The 21,249-nt window shown below is 43.0% G+C and overlaps 1 protein-coding gene across 1 annotated transcript; it reads right to left on the bottom strand.

Annotated features, from left to right (window-relative positions):
* Window positions 1-936: 936 nt before the first annotated feature.
* Window positions 937-13,666, bottom strand: LOC100136198 (14-3-3G1 protein). Its single transcript, NM_001124474.1, is given in 2 exon segments — window positions 937-2,105; window positions 13,490-13,666. Coding segments are annotated over 2 exon segments (744 nt in total). The 5' UTR covers window positions 13,577-13,666; the 3' UTR covers window positions 937-1,448.
* Window positions 13,667-21,249: the final 7,583 nt, after the last annotated feature.

Here is a 21,249-nt window from a genome sequence, read left to right on the forward strand (position 1 = left end):
GGGAAGTACCTCGATACAACACTGTTGTACACTGGTCATTCACACCAGCTTGTCGTTACGTTAGCTAGTTGGCATGTCACGGTGACATCCAGATGGTGACCAATCTACAAGTTATTTCGTCCGTGGAAATAATAAAGCACTTTCTTTTACAAGTTATAACTAGTGCCATGCTGCAGTTGTTGCCAGCTAGCCAGCATAAACTAGCTAGCTGGGAAGGGCTCATCAGGACGGCTGACTGAACTGACTGTCAGTACCGAATCCATTCGTCTCCACTCACAGCTGTGTGACATACGTTATCAGTTTTGGGCACCAGGCGTGTCCATGTAGCCCAGGTAATGTGTATTTTGTCCACTGAGTATGCGGTTCCAGTCAACTCAGTGTCATGGATCCAAGATTGTTGTAAACATGAATATACCGTAATTTAGGACAAAATATTCTGTTGTCTTACAATATCAAATGATCTCCTCTGCAAGATAATTGTTTTTTGTTGTTTTAGTGATTTTCTTTGTATTAGCATAGTTTCATATTCTATTAATATGGCACCCTTGGCAACCTAGGTAAGGGGAGAGTAATAATAATAATAATAATAATAACCAGGTGCTTGAAAATGTTTATGTATGTATAGCATATCAGCGCATTAGAGGGCTGCACTGGCTGTGTATTTACTACTTTTAGTTACAGTAATATAGTCTGTGACTGAGTACAAACACATTCCTGACATCATGGGAACAAAACATTGGTTATGTATGTTCAATAATCACAGAGGATACCTGCTTTCACACAACGATTACCATTACAGGGTGATGCACACCTTTTAGATTCCATGTTGGTAAGTCTGAAGTGGTTAGCTCGAGGTACGATACCTATTTCTCCCTCTCTGGAACCTATTTGCAACTCTTTCTATTTGCGAGGCGATGACATTCAAGTTTTTTTTTGTTTTTTTTTGCACAAGCTTCTATCTCCCCTTACGATTTTGAATGCTCCTCCTCCCTCACCACATCAGTTAAATAAGAAGCTCCATTTCATTTAGTGCCATAAGAACAGTCTTTATGCCAGTATGAGGGTGTCATTGCTAACCAAATAGCCAGACTCTACTTCCTGACTGACTGTTTGAGATACAGAACTTCTTCCTCTTAAGTGGTTTGGCAAATGTCGCAGAGGTAATCAAGAAGGAAGGGGTTCAACTATTTATTCTTTAACTATACTAAAAACTAAAATCATCTCCCTTCCTACTCCTCTTTCAATTTTTTCTTAACTTTTTAAATTTGTGTACAAATGAAGAACTGCAGCTGCGGTAGTATCATCAACGGCAAAAGTGGCTGCCAAAGTTCCACCAGCCAAATCATTTATTTCTAAGAACTGGTTTCATATTTTGTTGTGATTTGTGAGGGAGCGGGGTGTTGTGTGTATTGGCTGAAACAGGACACGGGGGTCTCTTTAGGGACTCTCTAGTTGTTGGTCTCACCACCCTCGTCATCCTGCTGGTCGCTGGTCCAGAGTGTCAAGTTGTCTCGTAGCAGCTGCATGATGAGGGTAGAGTCTTTGTAGGAGTCTTCGTTCAGGGTGTCCAGCTCAGCGATGGCGTCATCGAAGGCGGTCTTGGCCAAGTGGCAGGCCTGCTCAGGTGCATTTTGGATCTCGTAGTAGAACACGGAGTAGTTGAGGGCCAGACCCAGGCGGATAGGGTGGGTGGGCTGCATGTGCTCCTTGCTGATCTCATGGGCCTCGCTGTAGGACTTCTCAGAGGACTCCACCACACCGACCCTCTTCTCGCCCGTGGCCACCTCGGCCAGGTAGCGGTAGTAGTCGCCCTTCATCTTCAGGTAAAACACCTTGCTCTCGTGCTGCGTCTCGTTGCAGTTCTTGATCAGGAAGTTGTCCAGGAGGTTGAGCACGTCCCGACACACGGTCTCCAGCTCCTTCTCGATCTTCTCGCGGTACGCACGCACCATCTCCATCTTCTTCTCGTTGCCGTCCGCCGAGGTCTTCTGCTCGATGCTGGAGATGACGCGCCAGGACGAGCGCCGCGCCCCTACCACATTCTTATAGGCCACAGAGAGCAGGTTCCTCTCCTCATTGGACAAGGCCTCATTCAACTCTGTCACCTATGAGACAAGGAGGGAGAAAGAGGGACAGCAATGTTTCAGAGTTGCAGTTTACCTTAAAAAAGCATTTTAATCTTGTTAATTACTTTTATTGTCAGATTTGAAAACTTTTTTTCGTTAGGCCAATATGCAATCAGTCATTGATGCCATGTTCTCTGACTTCTGCCAACGTTATGGATAGGAAAGGATATAGTAATGCCATGCCATGTGTTCACTTGCTAGCTGAAATATCCTATTATATTGATATAACCTAAATAGCTATTCACATATCGTCATTCATGATTCACAACGATCGAGGTCAGAGATGGGCTAACTCCCATGATTTTCTACACCAGTGATCATGGCATCCAGAGGCTGCAGGCTGGGGTTGGACCACGCCTGCCTGTAGCTGGCTGACATCATCCCCCTGTCCCTGGCTTCTCATTGGCTTTCTCCTGCTCTGAAAGCTTGTTTTGTTTTGTTTCCACAGGCCTGTGTCTGTCTGGCTAGAGGATTTAATCCTTTATACCCCCACGAGAGGAGACCATGCGGTGCCGCACGCATCACAGCCATCTTTACATACCTAACCCTCTGCTCTGAAAATAAAGCCAGCTACTCTCTGGTTGCATGTCCCAAATGGCACCATATTCCATTTTATAGTGCACTACTTTTCACCAGTGCCCAAAGGGCTCTGGTCAAAAGTAGTGCATATGGACGCAGCCTCTGTTTCAGGGCCTAAATTCCTCTCCAATCCCATTCAAAGCAGAGCATGCGGCCCTGGCTGTGGCTGTGGCAGTATAGTTCGCAGCAAGCCCCCTTTGTCTGATGATAGCCCTACTGAATGTGTTGTCTATGAAAAAAAAAATCTTTCTATTCTTAACCTCCCGAACTAGAGAGATTTTGGTGATATTTAAATACACAAAAATCAGAAAAGCACAGAGCTAAACCCACTTGATTGCTTGCTTGCTTTAAGCCGCTTTGCTCTCTTGGCCCGTTGGCCGAGGGGTCCAGAAAAACAATCTACGGCTAGCTGTTTGATGATGTCAGCTTGGGAGCTCAACGATAGTTTACTGCCAAAGCTAAAAGCATTGCTTTGAAGGTATATAGTGTCATTTTCCAGTGCTGTCAGAACAACGGTTAAACTTAACCCTAACCTTAACCATCAGCTGCTTATCAACAGATAGTTTGTTAATAGTATGACCATATGTAGAGCATCTACAGATGGATAATCCGGACAATTCAAATAAAGTGTGACACTTTGCCCTACTATATTTCTAATCGGAATCCTCAAAAGTATAACGAGAACAGGGTACTTTTTAAAACTTTTGTTCTCTAAGGTTCTCTAAGTCTTTCTCCAGCTTTGAGAGCATAGCACATCCAAGGGGCAGATAGTAACTACACTCCCGGCCCTGCCTTTCCAGTGACATCTAGGCCGAAATCACTCCTTTTATCTTTCCATGTCAGCTGTCATTTGATTGAGTAGGAGGAGATTGTTCACTATAATTTATTCTCTAATCTTTCTCAGTTCTCTCTCTCTCTCTCTTTCAATTTCTCTCACTCTCTCTCCTCATCTATTTATCTATCTATAGTCTGGAACATATCCCTTTCCCAGTCCCTTTTTCTGCCTGTTCCACTCTCTCCTCCGACAAATTCTGTACATTACAGCTTACAGTACACTTCCAGAATCAGAGCAAGTCATCTATGAGTCATAGCTCAATCAAATATACCAAGCCGCTTATGATGATTTCAGCCCTCGAATTGAAGAAAAAAAGAGATTACTTTGCTGTCAGTGTTTTATTCTGCTACACATAAAGCTTACTAAATTGTCCAAGTGGGAGTTGTTATTTTCGTTGCCACATGCTTGGAGCCTTGGACTGGCTATACAAGGAACTTTTTATTCCTGCAAAAATTTAATATATAAAACACCAAGTTCAACTGCTGATACCGCTGACACGCACAGGTGTATCCTCCAACACACAGAAATGTTATCATATAGGAGAACACTGATTTCACCCCTAACTCTTCCATGACACTACAATCCTTCATAGATCAACTTCCTTCAGTGATTCTTCAAAGTCAAAACAACACACGATTTTTTTTAATTTTTTTAAAAAAAAATTATTTCACCTTTATTTAACCAGGTAGGCCAGTTGAGAACAAGTTCTCATTTACAACTGCGACCTGGCCAAGCAAAGCAGTGCGACAAAAACAACACAGAGTTACACATGGAATAAACAAACTTACAGTCAATAACACAATAGAAAAAAATCTATATACAGTATGTGCGAATGTAGTAAGATTAGGGAGGTAAAGGCAACAAATAGGCCATAACTGCAAAATAATTACAATTTAGAATTAACACTGAAGTGATAAATGTGTAGATGATGATGTGCAAGTAGAGATACTGGGGTGCGAAAGAGCAAAAGTAAATAACAATATGGGGATGAGGTAGTTGGGTGGGCTATTTACAGATGGGCTGTGTACAGGTGCAATGATCGGTAAGCTGCTCTGATTATTAAGGTTATGGTTAGGGCTAGGGCTAGGGTAAGTGGCTAATTACAACCAGCCAGAGCCTTCTGCTCTGGCCAGATGACTGGCTAGTGTCTACCTACTGTAACAGGGAGGGGCCGAACTCTGAAAGGCAAAAAATATCTATCTATCATGCTATCTTCAGTTTCCATGGGAACTGACTGAGAGATCTGCTTTGTTTGGGACAACCAGATATTCTATCTCTACAGCCCAAGGACAGGATAAGGAGAATGGCCAGTGGAGGTAGTGGATTGGGGTATAGTGTGGTAGTGGGTCAGCGGAAGGATCTGCTAATACACACACACACAGTCCACAAATAGCTATGTCAAAGACAATCCCCTCTATGGGCTAATTCATAGTATCTCACAAGGAATTACCTTTTCGCCCTATCTGTATCCACTGCTAAAACAACAAATCTTCTTCTTAAAATGTTATTTCCATTGATATAGCAGTAGAACAGCTAGCATCTCTCTGACACACGCTACAATTTCAATGCTTCCAAGACAATAATGGACACATTATACTACTGACCTTGAGTTACCTTCATATAATGCAATGTGTTGCATCATAAAGCATCATAAATTGAACAATGGCCATATAGATGACCTCTGGACTGGTGTTGTTGTGCTATTACTGAAAAGGTGGGGAAACAGAGAAATGCGCATGACCAACAGAACAAGCACTTGACACTACTTTTCAAACACACACACACACACACACACACACACACACACACACACACACACACACACACACACACACACAGACACACACACACACACACACACACACACACTAAACAGGCCATGGGCTTTGTAAAAACATGGCTGCCTTTATTTCAGCAGCCTGGGGGTGAAACAGAAAGGACTGACGGAAGCTGTGGTGCAGGGATCACAATAGAGCCCTCTGTCTGCCAGCAAAGCTCATCAATCGCCCTGGCTCTCTCGTGACTCATCCCCACACTGGCTGCTGTCAACTCCCAAACATCTGTGTGTGTTAAACGATAACAAAAGCAACAGGAAACCAAAAGATCAATTATTTCTCCCTGATGGCTGTCTACTGTGAATCATGGCTCAGGCCCACTAATGTCTAATGTCTATAGAAGGGAAGGCATGTAGCGGGGGAAGTGAGGTTGGTTAAAGTTGGAAAGGTTGCGGAGTGGCACCACACTCATTTTGTTCCACCTCTGCAACCCATCCCACCTACTTGAAGGCCACACAGGGATGCAGGGCTGGGTCATTCCTCAAATCTGGTGCCTTTTGGACCAATATGTTTGACTTTCAAAAAAACATATTTGTCAAAAATTATAGGTGGATTGTTTACACAATGAGATATTTCCACCCTGTTAGGGACATACAACAAATTCGTATCTACAGTTGAAGTCGGAAGTTTACATACACCTTAGCCAAATACATTTAAACTCAGTTTTTCACAATTACTGACATTTAAAAAGTACCTGTCTTAGGTCAGTTAGGATCACCACTTTATTTTAAGAATGTGAAATGTCAGAATAATTGTAGAGAGAATGATATATTTCAGCTTTTATTTCTTTCATCACATTCCCAGTGGGTCAGAAGTTTACATACACTCAATTAGTATTTGGTAGCATTGCCTTTAAATTGTGTAACTTGGGTTTAACGTTTCGGGTAGCCTTCCACAAGCTTCCCACAATAAGTTGGGTGAATTTTGGCCCATTCCTCCTGACAGAGCTGGTGTAACTGAGTCAGGTTTGTAGGCCTCCTTGCGCGCACAAGCTTCTTCAATTCTGCCAACAAATGTTCTATAGGGTTGAGGTCAGGGCTTTGTGATGGTCACTCCAATACCTTGACTTTGTTGTCCTTAAGCCATTTTGCCACAAATGTGGAAGTATGCTTGGGGTCATTGCCCATTTGCGACCAAGTTTTAACTTCCTGACTGATGTCTTGAGATGTTGCTTCAATATATCCACATAATTTTCTTTCCTCATGATGCCACCTATTTTGTGAAGTGCACCAGTCCGTCCTGCAGCAAAGCACCTCCACAACATGATGCTGCCACCCTCGTGCTTCATGGTTGGAATGGTGTTCTTCGGCTTGCTAGCCTCCCCCTTTTTCCTCCAAACATAACAATGGTCATTATGGCCAAACAGTTCTATTTTTGTTTCATCGGACCAGAGGACATTTCTCAAAAAAATACTGTCTTGTGCAGTTGCAAACTGTAGTCTGGCTTTTTTATGGAGGTTTTGGAGCAGTGGCTTCTTCCTTGCTGAGCGGTCTTTCAGGTTATGTCAATATAGGACTCGTTTTACTGTGGATATAGATACATTTGTACCTGTTTCCTCCAGCATCTTCACATCACCTATGCTGTTGTTCTGGGATTGATTTGCACTTTTCGCACCAAAGTACGTTCATTTCTAGGAGACAGAACGCGTCTCCTTCCTGAGAGGTATGCGGCTGCGTGGTTCAATGGTGTTTATACTTGCTTTACAATACTTTACTATTGTTTGTACAGATAAACGTGGTACCTTCAGGCATTTGGAAATTGCTCCCAAGGATGAACCAAATTGTTTGGAGGTCTACAATTTTTTCTGAGGTCTTGGCTGATTTCTTTTGATTTTCCCATGATGTCATGCAAAGAGGCACTGAGTTTGAAGGTAGTCCTTGAAATACATACACAGGTACACCTCCAATTGACTCAAATTATGTCAAATAGCTTATCAGAAGCTTCTAAAGCCATGACATAATTTTCTGGAATTTTCCAAGCTGTTTAAAGGCACAGTCAATTTAGTGTATATAAACTTCTGACCCACTGGAGTTGTGATTCAGTGAATCATAAGTGAAATAATCTGTCTATAAACAATTGTTGGAAAAATGACTTGTGTCATGCACAAAGTAGATGTCCTAACCGACTTGCCAAAACTATAGTATGTTAACATTAAATTTGTGGAGTGGTTGAAAAATTAGTTTTAATGACTCCAACCAAAGTGTATGTAAACCTCCGACTTCAACTGTATATACACATAAAATATAAATATATTAGTAATTTATTTAATATATTTTCTAACAACATTTCCACCATGTTAGGTGGAATCCTAATAATTGTCCATAGCCTAAATTGTCCATAGCTCTGTGGGTGATTGAGATTGAGTTCTCTATCAAACATATTTTAAAAAATATACACTTCCATTCAATAGTTTGTGGTCACTTAGAAATGTCCTTATTTTTGAAAGAAAAGCTAATTTTTTTGTCCATTAAAACAGAAATACAGTGTAGACATTGTTAATGTTGTAAATGACTATTGTAGCTGGAAATGGCTGATTTTTTATGGAATATCTACATAGGCGTAATCGAACCCACAAATGCTGATGCTCCAGATACTCAACTAGTCTAAAGAAGGACAGTTGTATTGCTTCTTTAATGAGGACAACCGTTTTCAGCTGTACTAACATAAGTGCTAAAGGGTTTTCTAATGATCAATCAGCCTTTTAAAATACTAAACTTGGATTAGCTAACACAGCGTTCCATTGGAACACAGGAGTGATGTTTGCTGATAATGGGCCTCTGTACGCCTATATAGATATTCCATTAAAAAATATGCTGTTTCCAGTTACATTAATCATTTACAACATTAACGATGTCTACACTGTATTTCTGATCAATTTGATGTTATTTTAATGGACAAAAAAAATTGCTTTTCTTTCAAAAACAAGGAAATTTATAAGTGACCCCAAACTTTTGAACAGTAGTGTATATTTTTTATTAATATTAATTTAGCCTAACAGGGTGGACATTTATGAGTGACACAAACAGAATAACTCATGAAATATGGAAAAAATATTTAAAGCAGAGTGTGTATATTTATTTAGCTTTGCACCGATTTCACACTCAAAGAATTATGACACTTCCTGAACATTGTCATTGTGGGAATTGGCTGTTTTCTTAAAGGGGAATTACAACATACTAACAGGGTGGAAAGGGAAATCAGGGACCTTAAAATACAATAATAACAAACACAATATTCATGAACATTTTAAGTAGGATTATAAAATAATCTCTCATAGAAGTTGGTTAATAGCACCCGGGTACAATGCGAAAATGCCTACATCCACTAAAAACAAAGTGCATAAAATTCCCTTTGAGATCCATTTCTTTGTGTTTTTATGGTAAAGGACACATAACTTTATCTTTAAAGCCCTTTGGATGCCACATTTGACACGAAATAGAAGGTGATACGAGGTGATATTTCCTGGGGACAGAAAAGGCACCAGATTGTAGGAATGACCCGACTAACACAAGAGTGGGCTCAATCTACATGTCCCTAGCTCCCGATCTCTTCATCGCTTACACCCCCCACCTCTGTTTCTCTCCCCATCTCTCTTTCATCCTTCCTGTCATCACTTTCTCCTCATTCCCTTGCACTTCCTCCCTTGCTTTCCCTCTCTCTCTAACTTAAAGTGACATCTCTCCTGCCTACCCTCTCCCTCTATCAGGCTGCAGAGCACAGAGACGACGTGTGCTAGCGCTACCTGACGTCACTAGCTGTGAGAGTGGTGCGAGCGTGGATGGCTGGTTAAGGCAGAGAGAGGGAGAGAGGAAGGGAGAGAGGAAGAGTGGAAAAGAGAGGGTGTGCTGCTGGGAAAGGGGGATGTGAGGGAGTGTGTGTGTGTGTGTGTGTGTGTGTGTGTGTGGGTGTGTGGGTGTGTGTGTGTGTGTGTGTGTGTTTCAGGGAAGGGGGTTGCTTCAAGTAGCTCTTTGTTGTTATATAACCATACATGACTGCAGTTTTTCATAGAAGTTTTTCTCTGTCTCTGTCATTGCTGCTGCAGCAGGCTTATAAAAATACAATGCGTAAAAGGCAAGGAAAAAACATGAGTAAGTTAGTATGTTTTTTAAAGCCAGGTCCATGTTGGTAGTGAGGGTGATAACCTGCCCTGCTACAATACAGAGAGTGAGGAGGGTACAGCATTCAAGATATACAGCATCAAGGCGGGATTTACGATTCGACACATTTGAGTAATAGCCTACTGTCATTTATAATCTGGAGAATGTTACCTTTCATTTTAGATCGATATGAAATAATACATAAGGTGCCAGTGAAATGAGATGATCACAAAAGCTCTGACAAAGGTTCGGGGGACAGGAAGGGGATTGGGGGATCAGGTAGCTCCTGAGTGGCCCAGTGGTCTAAGACACTGCATCTCAGTGCTAGAGGCGTCACTACAGACCCTAGTTTGATTCCAGGCTGTATCACTTTGTTCACCATGGTGTTGTCGAATATTGTTCCCATGTCCGTTGGTGTGTGTGAGAACCTGTGCTGTGTGTTTTGGGCTTTTGTGCCCTTGTGGATTGCGCAGATCATTACGGGTCTCGTCCCGTGTGATAATCATCGCGCGCTAGTGTTATTTATTCGAGGTACTCCTCGCTATTTTGTTTGGGTTTCAACCCTGTTTTTGTTACGTGTTGGTTTGGTCTTCGTCCCCGTGCCTTTACACGGCACGCCGTAATTTGGGTAAAATAAAAAACCTTGTTACGCATTCCTGCGCCTGTCTCCCGAATAATTTATACCAGTGTGACAGGTTTGCCCAGGGTAGGCCATCATTGTAAATAAGAATTTGTTCTTAACTGAATTGCCTAGATAAGTAAATGTTAAATAAAAAAAATTAAAATAAAAGCTGCCTATTCAGCAGCCTGATGTCTTTATTTTCTAAGACGGTAAAGTAGGACAGTGTCACGCCCTAACATGAGAGAGTTTTTTATTCTTTATTTTGGTTAGGTCGGTGTGTGACTAGGGTGGGTAATAATCTAGTGTGTGTATTTCTATGTTGGCCTGGTATATGGTTCCCAATCAGAGGCAGCTGTTTATCGTTGTCTCTGATTGGGGATCATATTTAGGCAGCCATTTCCCCACTGTGTTTTGTGGGATCTTGTTGATGTGTAGTTACCTGTGAGCACGCCATAGCTTCACGTGTCATTTGCTCTTTATTGTTTTTTGTGCGTTTCACGGATTAAAAGATGTGGAACCCATATCACGCTGCGCCTTGGTCCGAGTATGCTTACAACGACGATCGTGACAGACAGACGCTAAAGGAAACCTGACATCACAGGGTGACACTGGATGCAACCCTCCTCCCCGCACTTCTCCCCATTCTCTCTCCCCCAAAGGATGAATGAACTGCTTCACCTCAGATAGAAGCCCAGCATGTGAACCATTTCTGACTCAGATTCTGAGTTACAGTGCGAGGGTTCATTCACCCGACTGATGAATGAAAAACATGTTACATCATCAGCCCAACCACATATGCTTTGCTGCTTTGAATTGAGTAGCTGTTAAAAATCCTGTTTATAACGTTGCATATAACACTCAGTGCTTGAATTTGGCAAATTCACGCAGGGCAGGTACCTCTACATATCTACTGCTCTAGTCTAGTTTATTAGGATCCCCATTTGCTACTCTTCCTGGGGTCCTCGCTCTAGTACCACAACCAGAATAATTGCTCTAAAATATCAATACCAGTATTGTAAAAATGTCACCATGGTGAAGGAAAATGTAATTATTGAATGCCATCCAAGTATACATGCATCACATGCTCTTTTGACACGTTAACGGCCGACTAACTGACTGACTTTAGAGGAGGGATCCTCTGCATGTGGGTAGTGACAACGAAGTAGAATGCCAGCATACCACTACTGCCAACAACTCGTCATTTCCCCAGAAAATGTAACTGATGGCCGGGGATTCCCTTGCCACTGATGCCCAGTGGAGTGGCAGCTAAATCAAAAATCAGTCAGACACACCCTGATACCCACTGCTGCAGCACAGCCAGGGCTGGAGCTGGTGTTGGGGGCTGGCTCGGGCTGCATGGGGCTGGAGATAGGGATGGGGCTGCATCTGCAGGGGAGTCAGGCCGGGCTGGGGATGGGACCGGGGATAAGGATGGGGGTGGACTTCCTCCATCTCTGACTCAGCATCATTTAGAGGGAGGAGCCAAAGCCTTTCTCCCCTCTGACATTATCACCACCTGGCCCTGAAGCAGCCTACTTTCCTGAAAAGTATCATTCATGACTAATACTACTGCCAGCTTCTGTAATTAAATCTGTGTCTGTGTTATTACAGTGTACTAAAGTAACCCCTCAACATTATAGTGCACTGTTCAAGGTAATTATACCATGCCTTCTATATGGACTAGTAGTCTGTGACAGAGCATTATCTCAGAGGTGGATATAGACAATTTATTTAGGATTTTCTACTTAAAGTGGATTGCCTACTATACTCTCTTCTTCTATTCTATTGATGTAATACAGTTTGCCCTGATGCCTATTCTGAGTTTGTAGAGACTGAATATGCTATTGGGTAGATGGTAGGCTACAGTAATTGGCATTCATGTTTTTGGGGGTCAGAATGAGGATGAGAGATAGGCTAGACAGACAACCTCAGTGATATAGATCCCAGGAACACAATACTGGCCTGGCCAGATCATATCATTGGAATAAGCCTCCATTTCATATACTTCCTCAGCTATTGTATATACAGTGAGTAGGCGAGATCATCAATTACAGAATTCCTGCATTTCTGAATTGTGGGCTACAGATAAATGGGCTGAGTCTGATTCTGAAATGGTGCAATACGGGTACTGCACCTTGGCACACTGCGACACGCCTAGTGCAAGAAACTGCTATGCCTTCCTTTCAAGGGGGTCGAGGAGGACGCAAGTATAAAGCATTGGATGCTATAATGTGTCTTTGAGATTGAATTCAGAACCCTGACCATTCTAACACGTTCTAATCTGCACATTGAATCCACTGCAATATGACAACCACAGAACGTTCTGGAAGGATTTCTGCTGCCACCCACGTTTCAGGTTCCCAGGATCATATTTTATGGGGATATTGTTTATTGCCCAAATCGATATCGGCTACGACACTAACGTTTGCGTTAGGCCTATTCTACACAGGTGGGTAGATTTTATGACATTGTGTGTGTGTGTAAATTGATTTCCTCACAGTGATAGATGTGACTAATAATGCATCTTCGCGGGAGATTGTCATGTTTAGGGAACATCATCACAATCAGGGAATGGGACATGCCTATCTCCAACCCTGCTGTCACTCTCATTGCAGTAGCCTACAGTAAACCTAGAGTCGGCTACCAGTCAATTGCTTTCCCTCTGGTGTCTAGCCAAATGTTCATCATTTTATGCGAAGATTCCACTGCCCCTCCCTGCCAATTGTATCTGTCCTTTCAATTTAATTCAGTTAGATCAGCAATTAAACAAACAGGTTTCATCTACAGAGCAAGGTGCTTTGTCGGTTATTGCCTCCTATCATTACTGCCATGCTGTCTAGCTGATTAAAAAGCAACCTAGCAAAAGGCACCGCCCTAAGATCACACAGTCCGCATTCGTTCGCTGTTTTCATCATCTGACAGCAGTATTCCACATTGACAACCCATTTCTACTAGGCTATGAGGTAATAACTGACCATACATAGCTCAATGTTTCAATAAACATTACCTTTCATAAAGATAATGAACGGTGAGCAAATAATCGCTGGATTTAAAAATAAAACAGATGTCGAAAGGTATGGTGAAAGCCTACATGGGCCTTGCCAGTAAAGTTCCAGAAAACGTCACTGGCATGATATATTGGCTTTCCCCTGTCTTATTCCAGTTGAAGGTTTTGACATAATAATGATCTTTCATGGCATGTTTAATACACCAAATATGGAACACTACAATAATCAGGGAACGATAATTGCCATAGGATACACCACAGTTATTATTTATGTAAGCCTAGCTACATCAAACAAAACAGAAAAAAATGAAAGTGTAAGTATTAGAAAGTGGAGGTTATTTATGATTCCTTATGATACTCAGAAATATGATTCCAAAGCAGAACTTACCGATTTCATGGCTGCTGCCATATCATCATATCTTTCAGCCTGTTCGGCCAGCCTGGCTTTCTGCACCAGTTGCTCGCGATCAACCATTTTAGCTGTCGTTAATACAATGTTATTCTAGAATTGGTAAAGTTTAAATGGTAATATGTCACTCTCAGCAATGCAGTGAACGTTACCAGAGGTCCTCTTGCTGCAGCTGCTGTCTGCTGTCTGCGCGTGCAGACGGGACACCCCCTCCCCCTCCTTACCACTTTCCGTGGATTGCGTCACCACCTGAAAAGGCGTGTCTATGCGAAGTGATGTAACAATCCTTATTGGGAGAACGGTCCGTGCCTGATACCGGTAACAAATAGGATTTTACCGTTAGAATCAGACGCTATTTACTCTGCGCAGGGTGCTGTGGGAAATGTAGTGGTTTAGGCTAGCATCTTTCATTCTAAACCATCAAACACACTATAATTGAACAATGGTATGCATATGATCAATGAATGTGTTTCTGTCTGTAAATAGAGAGGGTTATTCTTATAGAAATTCTACCACAGAAGGTCTAGTATAGCCTCCAATAGGGCATTTATGGTGGAACGTGTAGAGCCTAGGCTACCTTCCATATTTGAGTCACTTTGCAAAGTAAATGCTATCAAATAGAATATAATATTGCAGTCATTTATTAGCCTCTATGTTAAGCAGCAGAGTGCATGCCTGTAGGCTACTGAACACATCCACCAATAGCCTGTGTTCAGAGAGCTGTCCATGCAGCTTGACCATGTCAGTCAACCAGCCTGGCCACAACCTGGCCACAGTGAGCAGCTGTTTGGATGAGTGATGCTCTTGGCTCTGGTAATAGCACCAAATGGCTGCTGGGTGGGTCGCCTGGTAATCCAAGCAAGGCCCGTTCCTCCCTATAGCAGCTTAGCTCTCAGAGAGTGACTGGTGGGTGGTGGCAAAGAGTGAGTCCGGTCCTACATACAGACAGACACTTGCCTCGGCACCTATTGCCTAAAAGCTTGAACCTCAACACTATAGCTAGGACTCTGTGTCAATGAGACCGTGTCTGTGCCTCGACCTAGGTTGGGCAAAACTAAACATGGCGGTGTTCGCCTTAGCAATCTCACTAGGATAAAGACCACCTCCATTCCTGTCATTATTGAAAGAGATCATGATACCTCACATCTCAAAATAGGGCTACTTAATGTTAGATCCCTTACTTCAAAGGCAATTATAGTCAATGAACTAATCACTGATCATAATCTTGATGTGATTGGCCTGACTGAAACATGGCTTAAGCCTGATGAATTTACTGTGTTAAATGAGGCCTCACCTCCTGGCTACACTAGTGACCATATCCCCCGTGCATCCCGCAAAGGCGGAGGTGTTGCTAACATTTACGATAGCAAATTTCAATTTACAAAAAAAAAAATGACGTTTTCGTCTTTTGAGCTTCTAGTCATGAAATCTATGCAGCCTACTCAATCACTTTTTATAGCTACTGTTTACAGGCCTCCTGGGCCATATACAGCGTTCCTCACTGAGTTCCCTGAATTCCTATCGGACCTTGTAGTCATAGCGGATAATATTCTAATCTTTGGTGACTTTAATATTCACATGGAAAAGTCCATAGACCCACTCCAAAAGGCTTTCGGAGCCATCATCGACTCAGTGGGTTTTGTCCAACATGTCTCTGGACCCACTCACTGTCACAGTCATACGCTGGACCTAGTTTTGTCCCATGGAATAAATGTTGTGGATCTTAATGTTTTTCCTCATAATCCTGGACTATCGGACCACCATTTTATTACGTTTGCAATTGCAACAAATAATCTGCTCAGACCCCAACCAAGGATCATCAAAAGTCGTGCTATAAATTCACAGACAACACAAAGATTCCTTGATGTCCTTCCAGACTCCTTCTGCCTACCCAAGGACGCCAGAGGACAAAAATCAGTTAACCACCTAACTGAGGAACTCAACTTAACCTTGCGCAATACCCTAGATGCAGTTGCACCCCTAAAAACTAAAAACATTTCTCATAAGAAACTAGCTCCCTGGTACACAGAAAATACCCGAGCTCTGAAGCAAGCTTCCAGAAAATTGGAACGGAAATGGCGCCACACCAAACTGGAAGTCTTCCGACTAGCTTGGAAAGACAGTACTGTGCAGTACCGAAGAGCCCTTACTGCTGCTCGATCATCCTATTTTTCTAACTTAATTGAGGAAAATAAGAACAATCCGAAATTCCTTTTTGATACTGTCGCAAAGCTAACTAAAAAGCAGCATTCCCCAAGAGAGGATGACTTTCACTTTAGCAGTGATAAATTCATGAACTTCTTTGAGGAAAAGATTATGATTATTAGAAAGCAAATTACGGACTCTTCCTTAAATCTGCGTATTCCTTCAAAGCTCAGTTGTCCTGAGTCTGCACAACTCTGCCAGGACCTAGGATCAAGAGAGACACTCAAGTGTTTTAGTACTATATCTCTTGACACAATGATGAAAATAATCATGGCCTCTAAACCTTCAAGCTGCATACTGGACCCTATTCCAACTAAACTACTGAAAGAGCTGCTTCCTGTGCTTGGCCCTACTATGTTGAACATAATAAACGGCTCTCTATCCACCGGATGTGTACCAAACTCACTAAAAGTGGCAGTAATAAAGCCTCTCTTGAAAAAGCCAAACCTTGACCCAGAAAATATAAAAAACTATCGGCCTATATCGAATCTTCCATTCCTCTCAAAAATTTTAGAAAAGGCTGTTGCGCAACAACTCACTGCCTTCCTGAAGACAAACAATGTATACGAAATGCTTCAGTCTGGTTTTAGACCCCATCATAGCACTGAGACGGCACTTGTGAAGGTGGTAAATGACATTTTAATGGCATCGGACCGAGGCTCTGCATCTGTCCTCGTGCTCCTAGACCTTAGTGCTGCTTTTGATACCATCGATCACCACATTCTTTTGGAGAGATTGGAAACCCAAATTGGTCTACACGGACAAGTTCTGGCCTGGTTTAGATCTTATCTGTCGGAAAGATATCAGTTTGTCTCTGTGAATGGTCTGTCCTCTGACAAATCAACTGTAAATTTCGGTGTTCCTCAAGGTTCCGTTTTAGGACCACTATTGTTTTCACTATATATTTTACCTCTTGGGGATGTTATTCGAAAACATAATGTTAACTTTCACTGCTATGCAGATGACACACAGCTGTACATTTCAATTAAACATGGTGAAGCCCCAAAATTGCCCTTGCTAGAAGAATGTGTTTCAGACATAAGGAAGTGGATGGCTGCAAACTTTCTACTTTTAAACTCGGACAAAACAGAGATGCTTGTTCTAGGTCCCAAGAAACAAAGAGATCTTCTGTTGAATCTGACAATTAATCTTAATGGTTGTACAGTCGTCTCAAATAAAACTGTGAAGGACCTCGGCGTTACTCTGGACCCTGATCTCTCTTTTGAAGAACATATCAAGACCATTTCAAGGACAGCTTTTTTCCATCTACGTAACATTGCAAAAATCAGGAACTTTCTGTCCAAAAATGATGCAGAAAAATTAATCCATGCTTTTGTCACTTCCAGGTTAGACTACTGCAATGCTCTACTTTCCGGCTACCCGGATAAAGCACTAAATAAACTTCAGTTAGTGCTAAATACGGCTGCTAGAATCCTGACTAGAACCAAAAAATTTGATCATATTACTCCAGTGCTAGCCTCTCTACACTGGCTTCCTGTCAAAGCAAGGGCTGATTTCAAGGTTTTACTGCTAACCTACAAAGCATTACATGGGCTTGCTCCTATCTATCTCTCTGATTTGGTCCTGCCGTACATACCTACACGTACGCTACGGTCACAAGACGCAGGCCTCCTAATTGTCCCTAGAATTTTTAAGCAAACAGCTGGAGGCAGGGCTTTCTCCTATAGAGCTCCATTTTTATGGAACGGTCTGCCTACCCATGTCAGAGACGCAAACTCGGTCTCAACCTTTAAGTCTCTACTGAAGACTCATCTCTTCAGTGGGTCATATGATTGAGTGTAGTCTGGCCCAGGAGTGGGAGGGTGAACGGAAAGGCTCTGGAGCAACGAACCACCCTTGCTGTCTCTGCCTGGCCGGTTCCCCTCTTTCCACTGGGATTCTCTGCCTCTAACCCTATTACAGGGGCTGAGTCACTGGCTTTACTGGGGCTCTCTCATGCCGTCCCTGGAGGAGGTGCGTCACCTGAGTGGGTTGAGTCACTGATGTGGTCATCCTGTCTGGGTTGGCGCCCCCCCCCCCCCCCCCCCCCCCCCCCCCTTAAGTTGTGCCGTGGCGGAGGTCTTTGTGGGCTATACTCAGCCTTGTCTCAGGATGGTAAGTTGGTGGTTGAAGATATCCCTCTAGTGGTGTGGGGGCTGTGCTTTGGCAAAGTGGGTGGGGTTATATCCTTCCTGTTTGGCCCTGTCCGGGGGTGTCCTCGGAGTGGGCCACAGTGTCTCCTGACCCCTCCTGTCTCAGCCTCCAGTATTTATGCTGCAGTAGTTTATGTGTCGGGGGGCTAGGGTCAGTTTGTTATATCTGGAGTACTTCTCCTGTCCTATTCGGTGTCCTGTGTGAATCTAAGTGTGCGTTCTCTAATTCTCTCCTTCTCTCTTTCTCTCTCTCGGAGGACCTGAGCCCTAGGACCATGCCCCAGGACTACCTGACATGATGACTCCTTGCTGTCCCCAGTCCACCTGGCTGTGCTGCTGCTCCAGTTTCAACTGTTCTGCCTTATTATTATTCGACCGTGCTGATCATTTATGAACATTTGAACATCTTGGCCATGTTCTGTTATAATCTCCACCCGGCACAGCCAGAAGAGGACTGGCCATCCAACATATGCTCTCTCTAATTCTCTCTTTCTTTCTCTCTCTCGGAGGACCTGAGCCCTAGGACCATGCCCCAGGAATACCTGACATGATGACTCCTTGCTGTCCCCAGTCCACCTGACTGTGCTGCTGCTCCAGTTTCAACTATTCTGCCTTATTATTATTTGACCATGCTGGTCATTTATGAACATTTGAACATCTTGACCATGTTTTGTTATAATCTCCACCCGGCACAGCCAGAAGAGGACTGGCCACCCCACATAGCCTGGTTCCTCTCTAGGTTTCTTCCTAGGTTTTGGCCTTTCTAGGGAGTTTTTCCTAGCCACCGTGCTTCTTCACCTGCATTGCTTGCTGTTTGGGGTTTTAGGCTGGGTTTCTGTACAGCACTTTGAGATATCAGCTGATGTACGAAGGGCTATATAAAATAAATTTGATTTGATTTTGATTTGAATTCAAGTTTGTATTGTCACGTACACAAGTACAGTGAAATGCCTTTCTTGCTTGCTCTTTCCCAGCAATGCAGTAATCAATCTCAGTAGTACTATACAAAACAAATAAAAAACGTATGTAGAACAAAATCGAGAAATAGAAATAAGAACATGAGAAAGTAAGTCAGCTATATAGAGGGTCAGTTGCAGGGTCAATGCCAATACCATATTAACAATGTGCAGGGATTCGACTGGAGTGGTACGATTAGATACTGTATGTACTGTATGCGTAAGTTGATATACGATAAACAGAGAAGCAGCAGCGTATATGATGATTGTATGTGAGTGTATGTGCATTTGTGTAGAGTCAGTATGAATGTGTGTGCATGTTATGTGTGTGTGAGCAAATTAACTGTGTGTGTGTCTGTGTGTGTGTGTGTGTGTGTGTGTGTGTAGAGTGTGCATAGAGTGAGTGTGTGTGTGCATATTTTTATAAAATAGAAGGGTCAATGAAGACAATCCATGTAGCCAATATTTTGGCTTGGGGATAGAAGCTGTTAAGGAGCCTGTTGGTGTCAGACTTGCTCCGGTACTGCTTGCCGTGCGGACACAGATGACTGGAGTCTTTAACAATTTCCAGGCCTTACTTTCACACCTCCAGATATAGAGGTTCTGGATAGCAGGGAGCACTTGGACCTAGTGATGTACTGGGCTGTCCGCATCACCCTCTGTAGCGCCATACAATCGAGGGCGGTGCAGTTGCCATGCCAAGCAATGATCCAGCCAGTCAAGATGCTGTCAATGGTGCAGATGTATAACTTTTGAGGATTTGAGGGCCCATGCCAAATCTTTTCAACATCCTGAGGGTAAAGAGTCGCTATCACGCCTTCTTCACGACTGTTTGCATTTGTGAGGACCATTTTAAGTCCTTAGTTATTTGGAACATGAAGTTTGCGAGCTGCTTCACTGCAGCCCCACTTTCGATGTGGAATTCATGATCAGCTCTTTGGTCTTACTGACGTTGAGGGAGAGATTATTGTCCTGGCACCACACTGCCACATCACTGTCCTCCTCCCTGTATACCGCCGTCATGTTGTCAGCAAACTTGATGATGGTGTTGGAGTTGTATGTGGCCACGCAGTGGTGGGTGAACAGGGAGTACAGGAGGGGACTAAGCACACACTTCTGTGGGGCCCCCTTGTTAAGGGTCAGCATGGCAGAGGTGACGTTGCCTACCCTCACCACCTGGGGTTGACCCGTCAGGAAGTCCAGGATCCAGTTTCAGAGGGAGGTGTTCAGTCCCAGGGTCCCAAGCTTGGTGACAAGTTTAGAGGGGACAATGGTGTTGAACGCTGAGCTGTAGTCAATTAACAGCATTCTCACATAGGTATTCCTCTTATCTAGGTTGGTAAGGGCAGTGTGGGAATAAAGAATGCTATGTGTCACTCTGAAGGTGCTTCAGCATTGTCAGTGCATTAAAATTTGTAAAAATAAAATGTTCTGATTTGCAGAAGGTTGAGGATGCCCCTCCCACATCCTCAACCTTCTGCAAATCAGAACATTTTATTTGTACAAATTTTAATGCATCCTTGTATGCTTGCTTGTGGGTAGAGTATCAGGACTTTATCGGCCCTAGTGACGGAGGAGACGTGTTGATAGAAGTTGGGCATTACATGTCTAAATGACACAAAATTAAACTCACCGGCAACAAGGAAACCTGCCTCTTGGTGCATGTCTTCCTTCTTGTTTATAGCCTCAAACTGTTCGTTAAGTGCCAGCTTATTATTTTTCTGAAAAATAGGTGGAAAATATGCAGCAATCAAGATAACAGCTGAAAACTCTCTTGGGAGATAGAAGGGTCGACATTTGACCCTCAGGTACTCCAACACGGGTGAACAATGGGTCGAGACTTCCACTGCGCTTGAGTCAGCATACAATTTTCTGTTGATTAAGAGGCAAACCCTTCCCCCTCTCTATTTCCCATAAATCCAATGTCCTGTCTACTCGGTGAATGAAGAATCCATCGAGTTGCCCAAAAGTAATGTTTCAGAAAAGCTGAGAATACTGCAGTTAAGAGTGTCCTGTTGATCGCAAATCCACGATCGGAGGTCATTCTTATTATTATCAAGAGACAGTACATTATCCAATAGAATGGAGGGAAAAGGTGGCCGTTTTTCCTTTCGCCTTAATATCGCCAGGGCTCCCCTCTCCTGCCTCTTTTTCGCTGGTGTTTCCTCTTGGATAGCCCAAACATTGCTTCGGAATTACACAAAGAGGCCAGGGCAGATGATTCAAATTCGAAGTTGAAGCCAGAATTGAGGAAACTGCCAATCTGATAGAGTGATAGCGAATACATTTTGCGAAACAACAAAAAACGTCAAAGGAATCACAAAATAGCAAAGTTGGGTCGCACTCGCAAGACAGCAGGCATACAGTTCGGCGCCATTTTAGGAGATATGGCAAAATGTCGTTATAATGAGGATGATTATTATAA

This window comes from Oncorhynchus mykiss, chromosome 12, assembly GCF_013265735.2.
Source record: "Oncorhynchus mykiss isolate Arlee chromosome 12, USDA_OmykA_1.1, whole genome shotgun sequence".
NCBI lineage: Eukaryota > Metazoa > Chordata > Actinopteri > Salmoniformes > Salmonidae > Oncorhynchus > Oncorhynchus mykiss.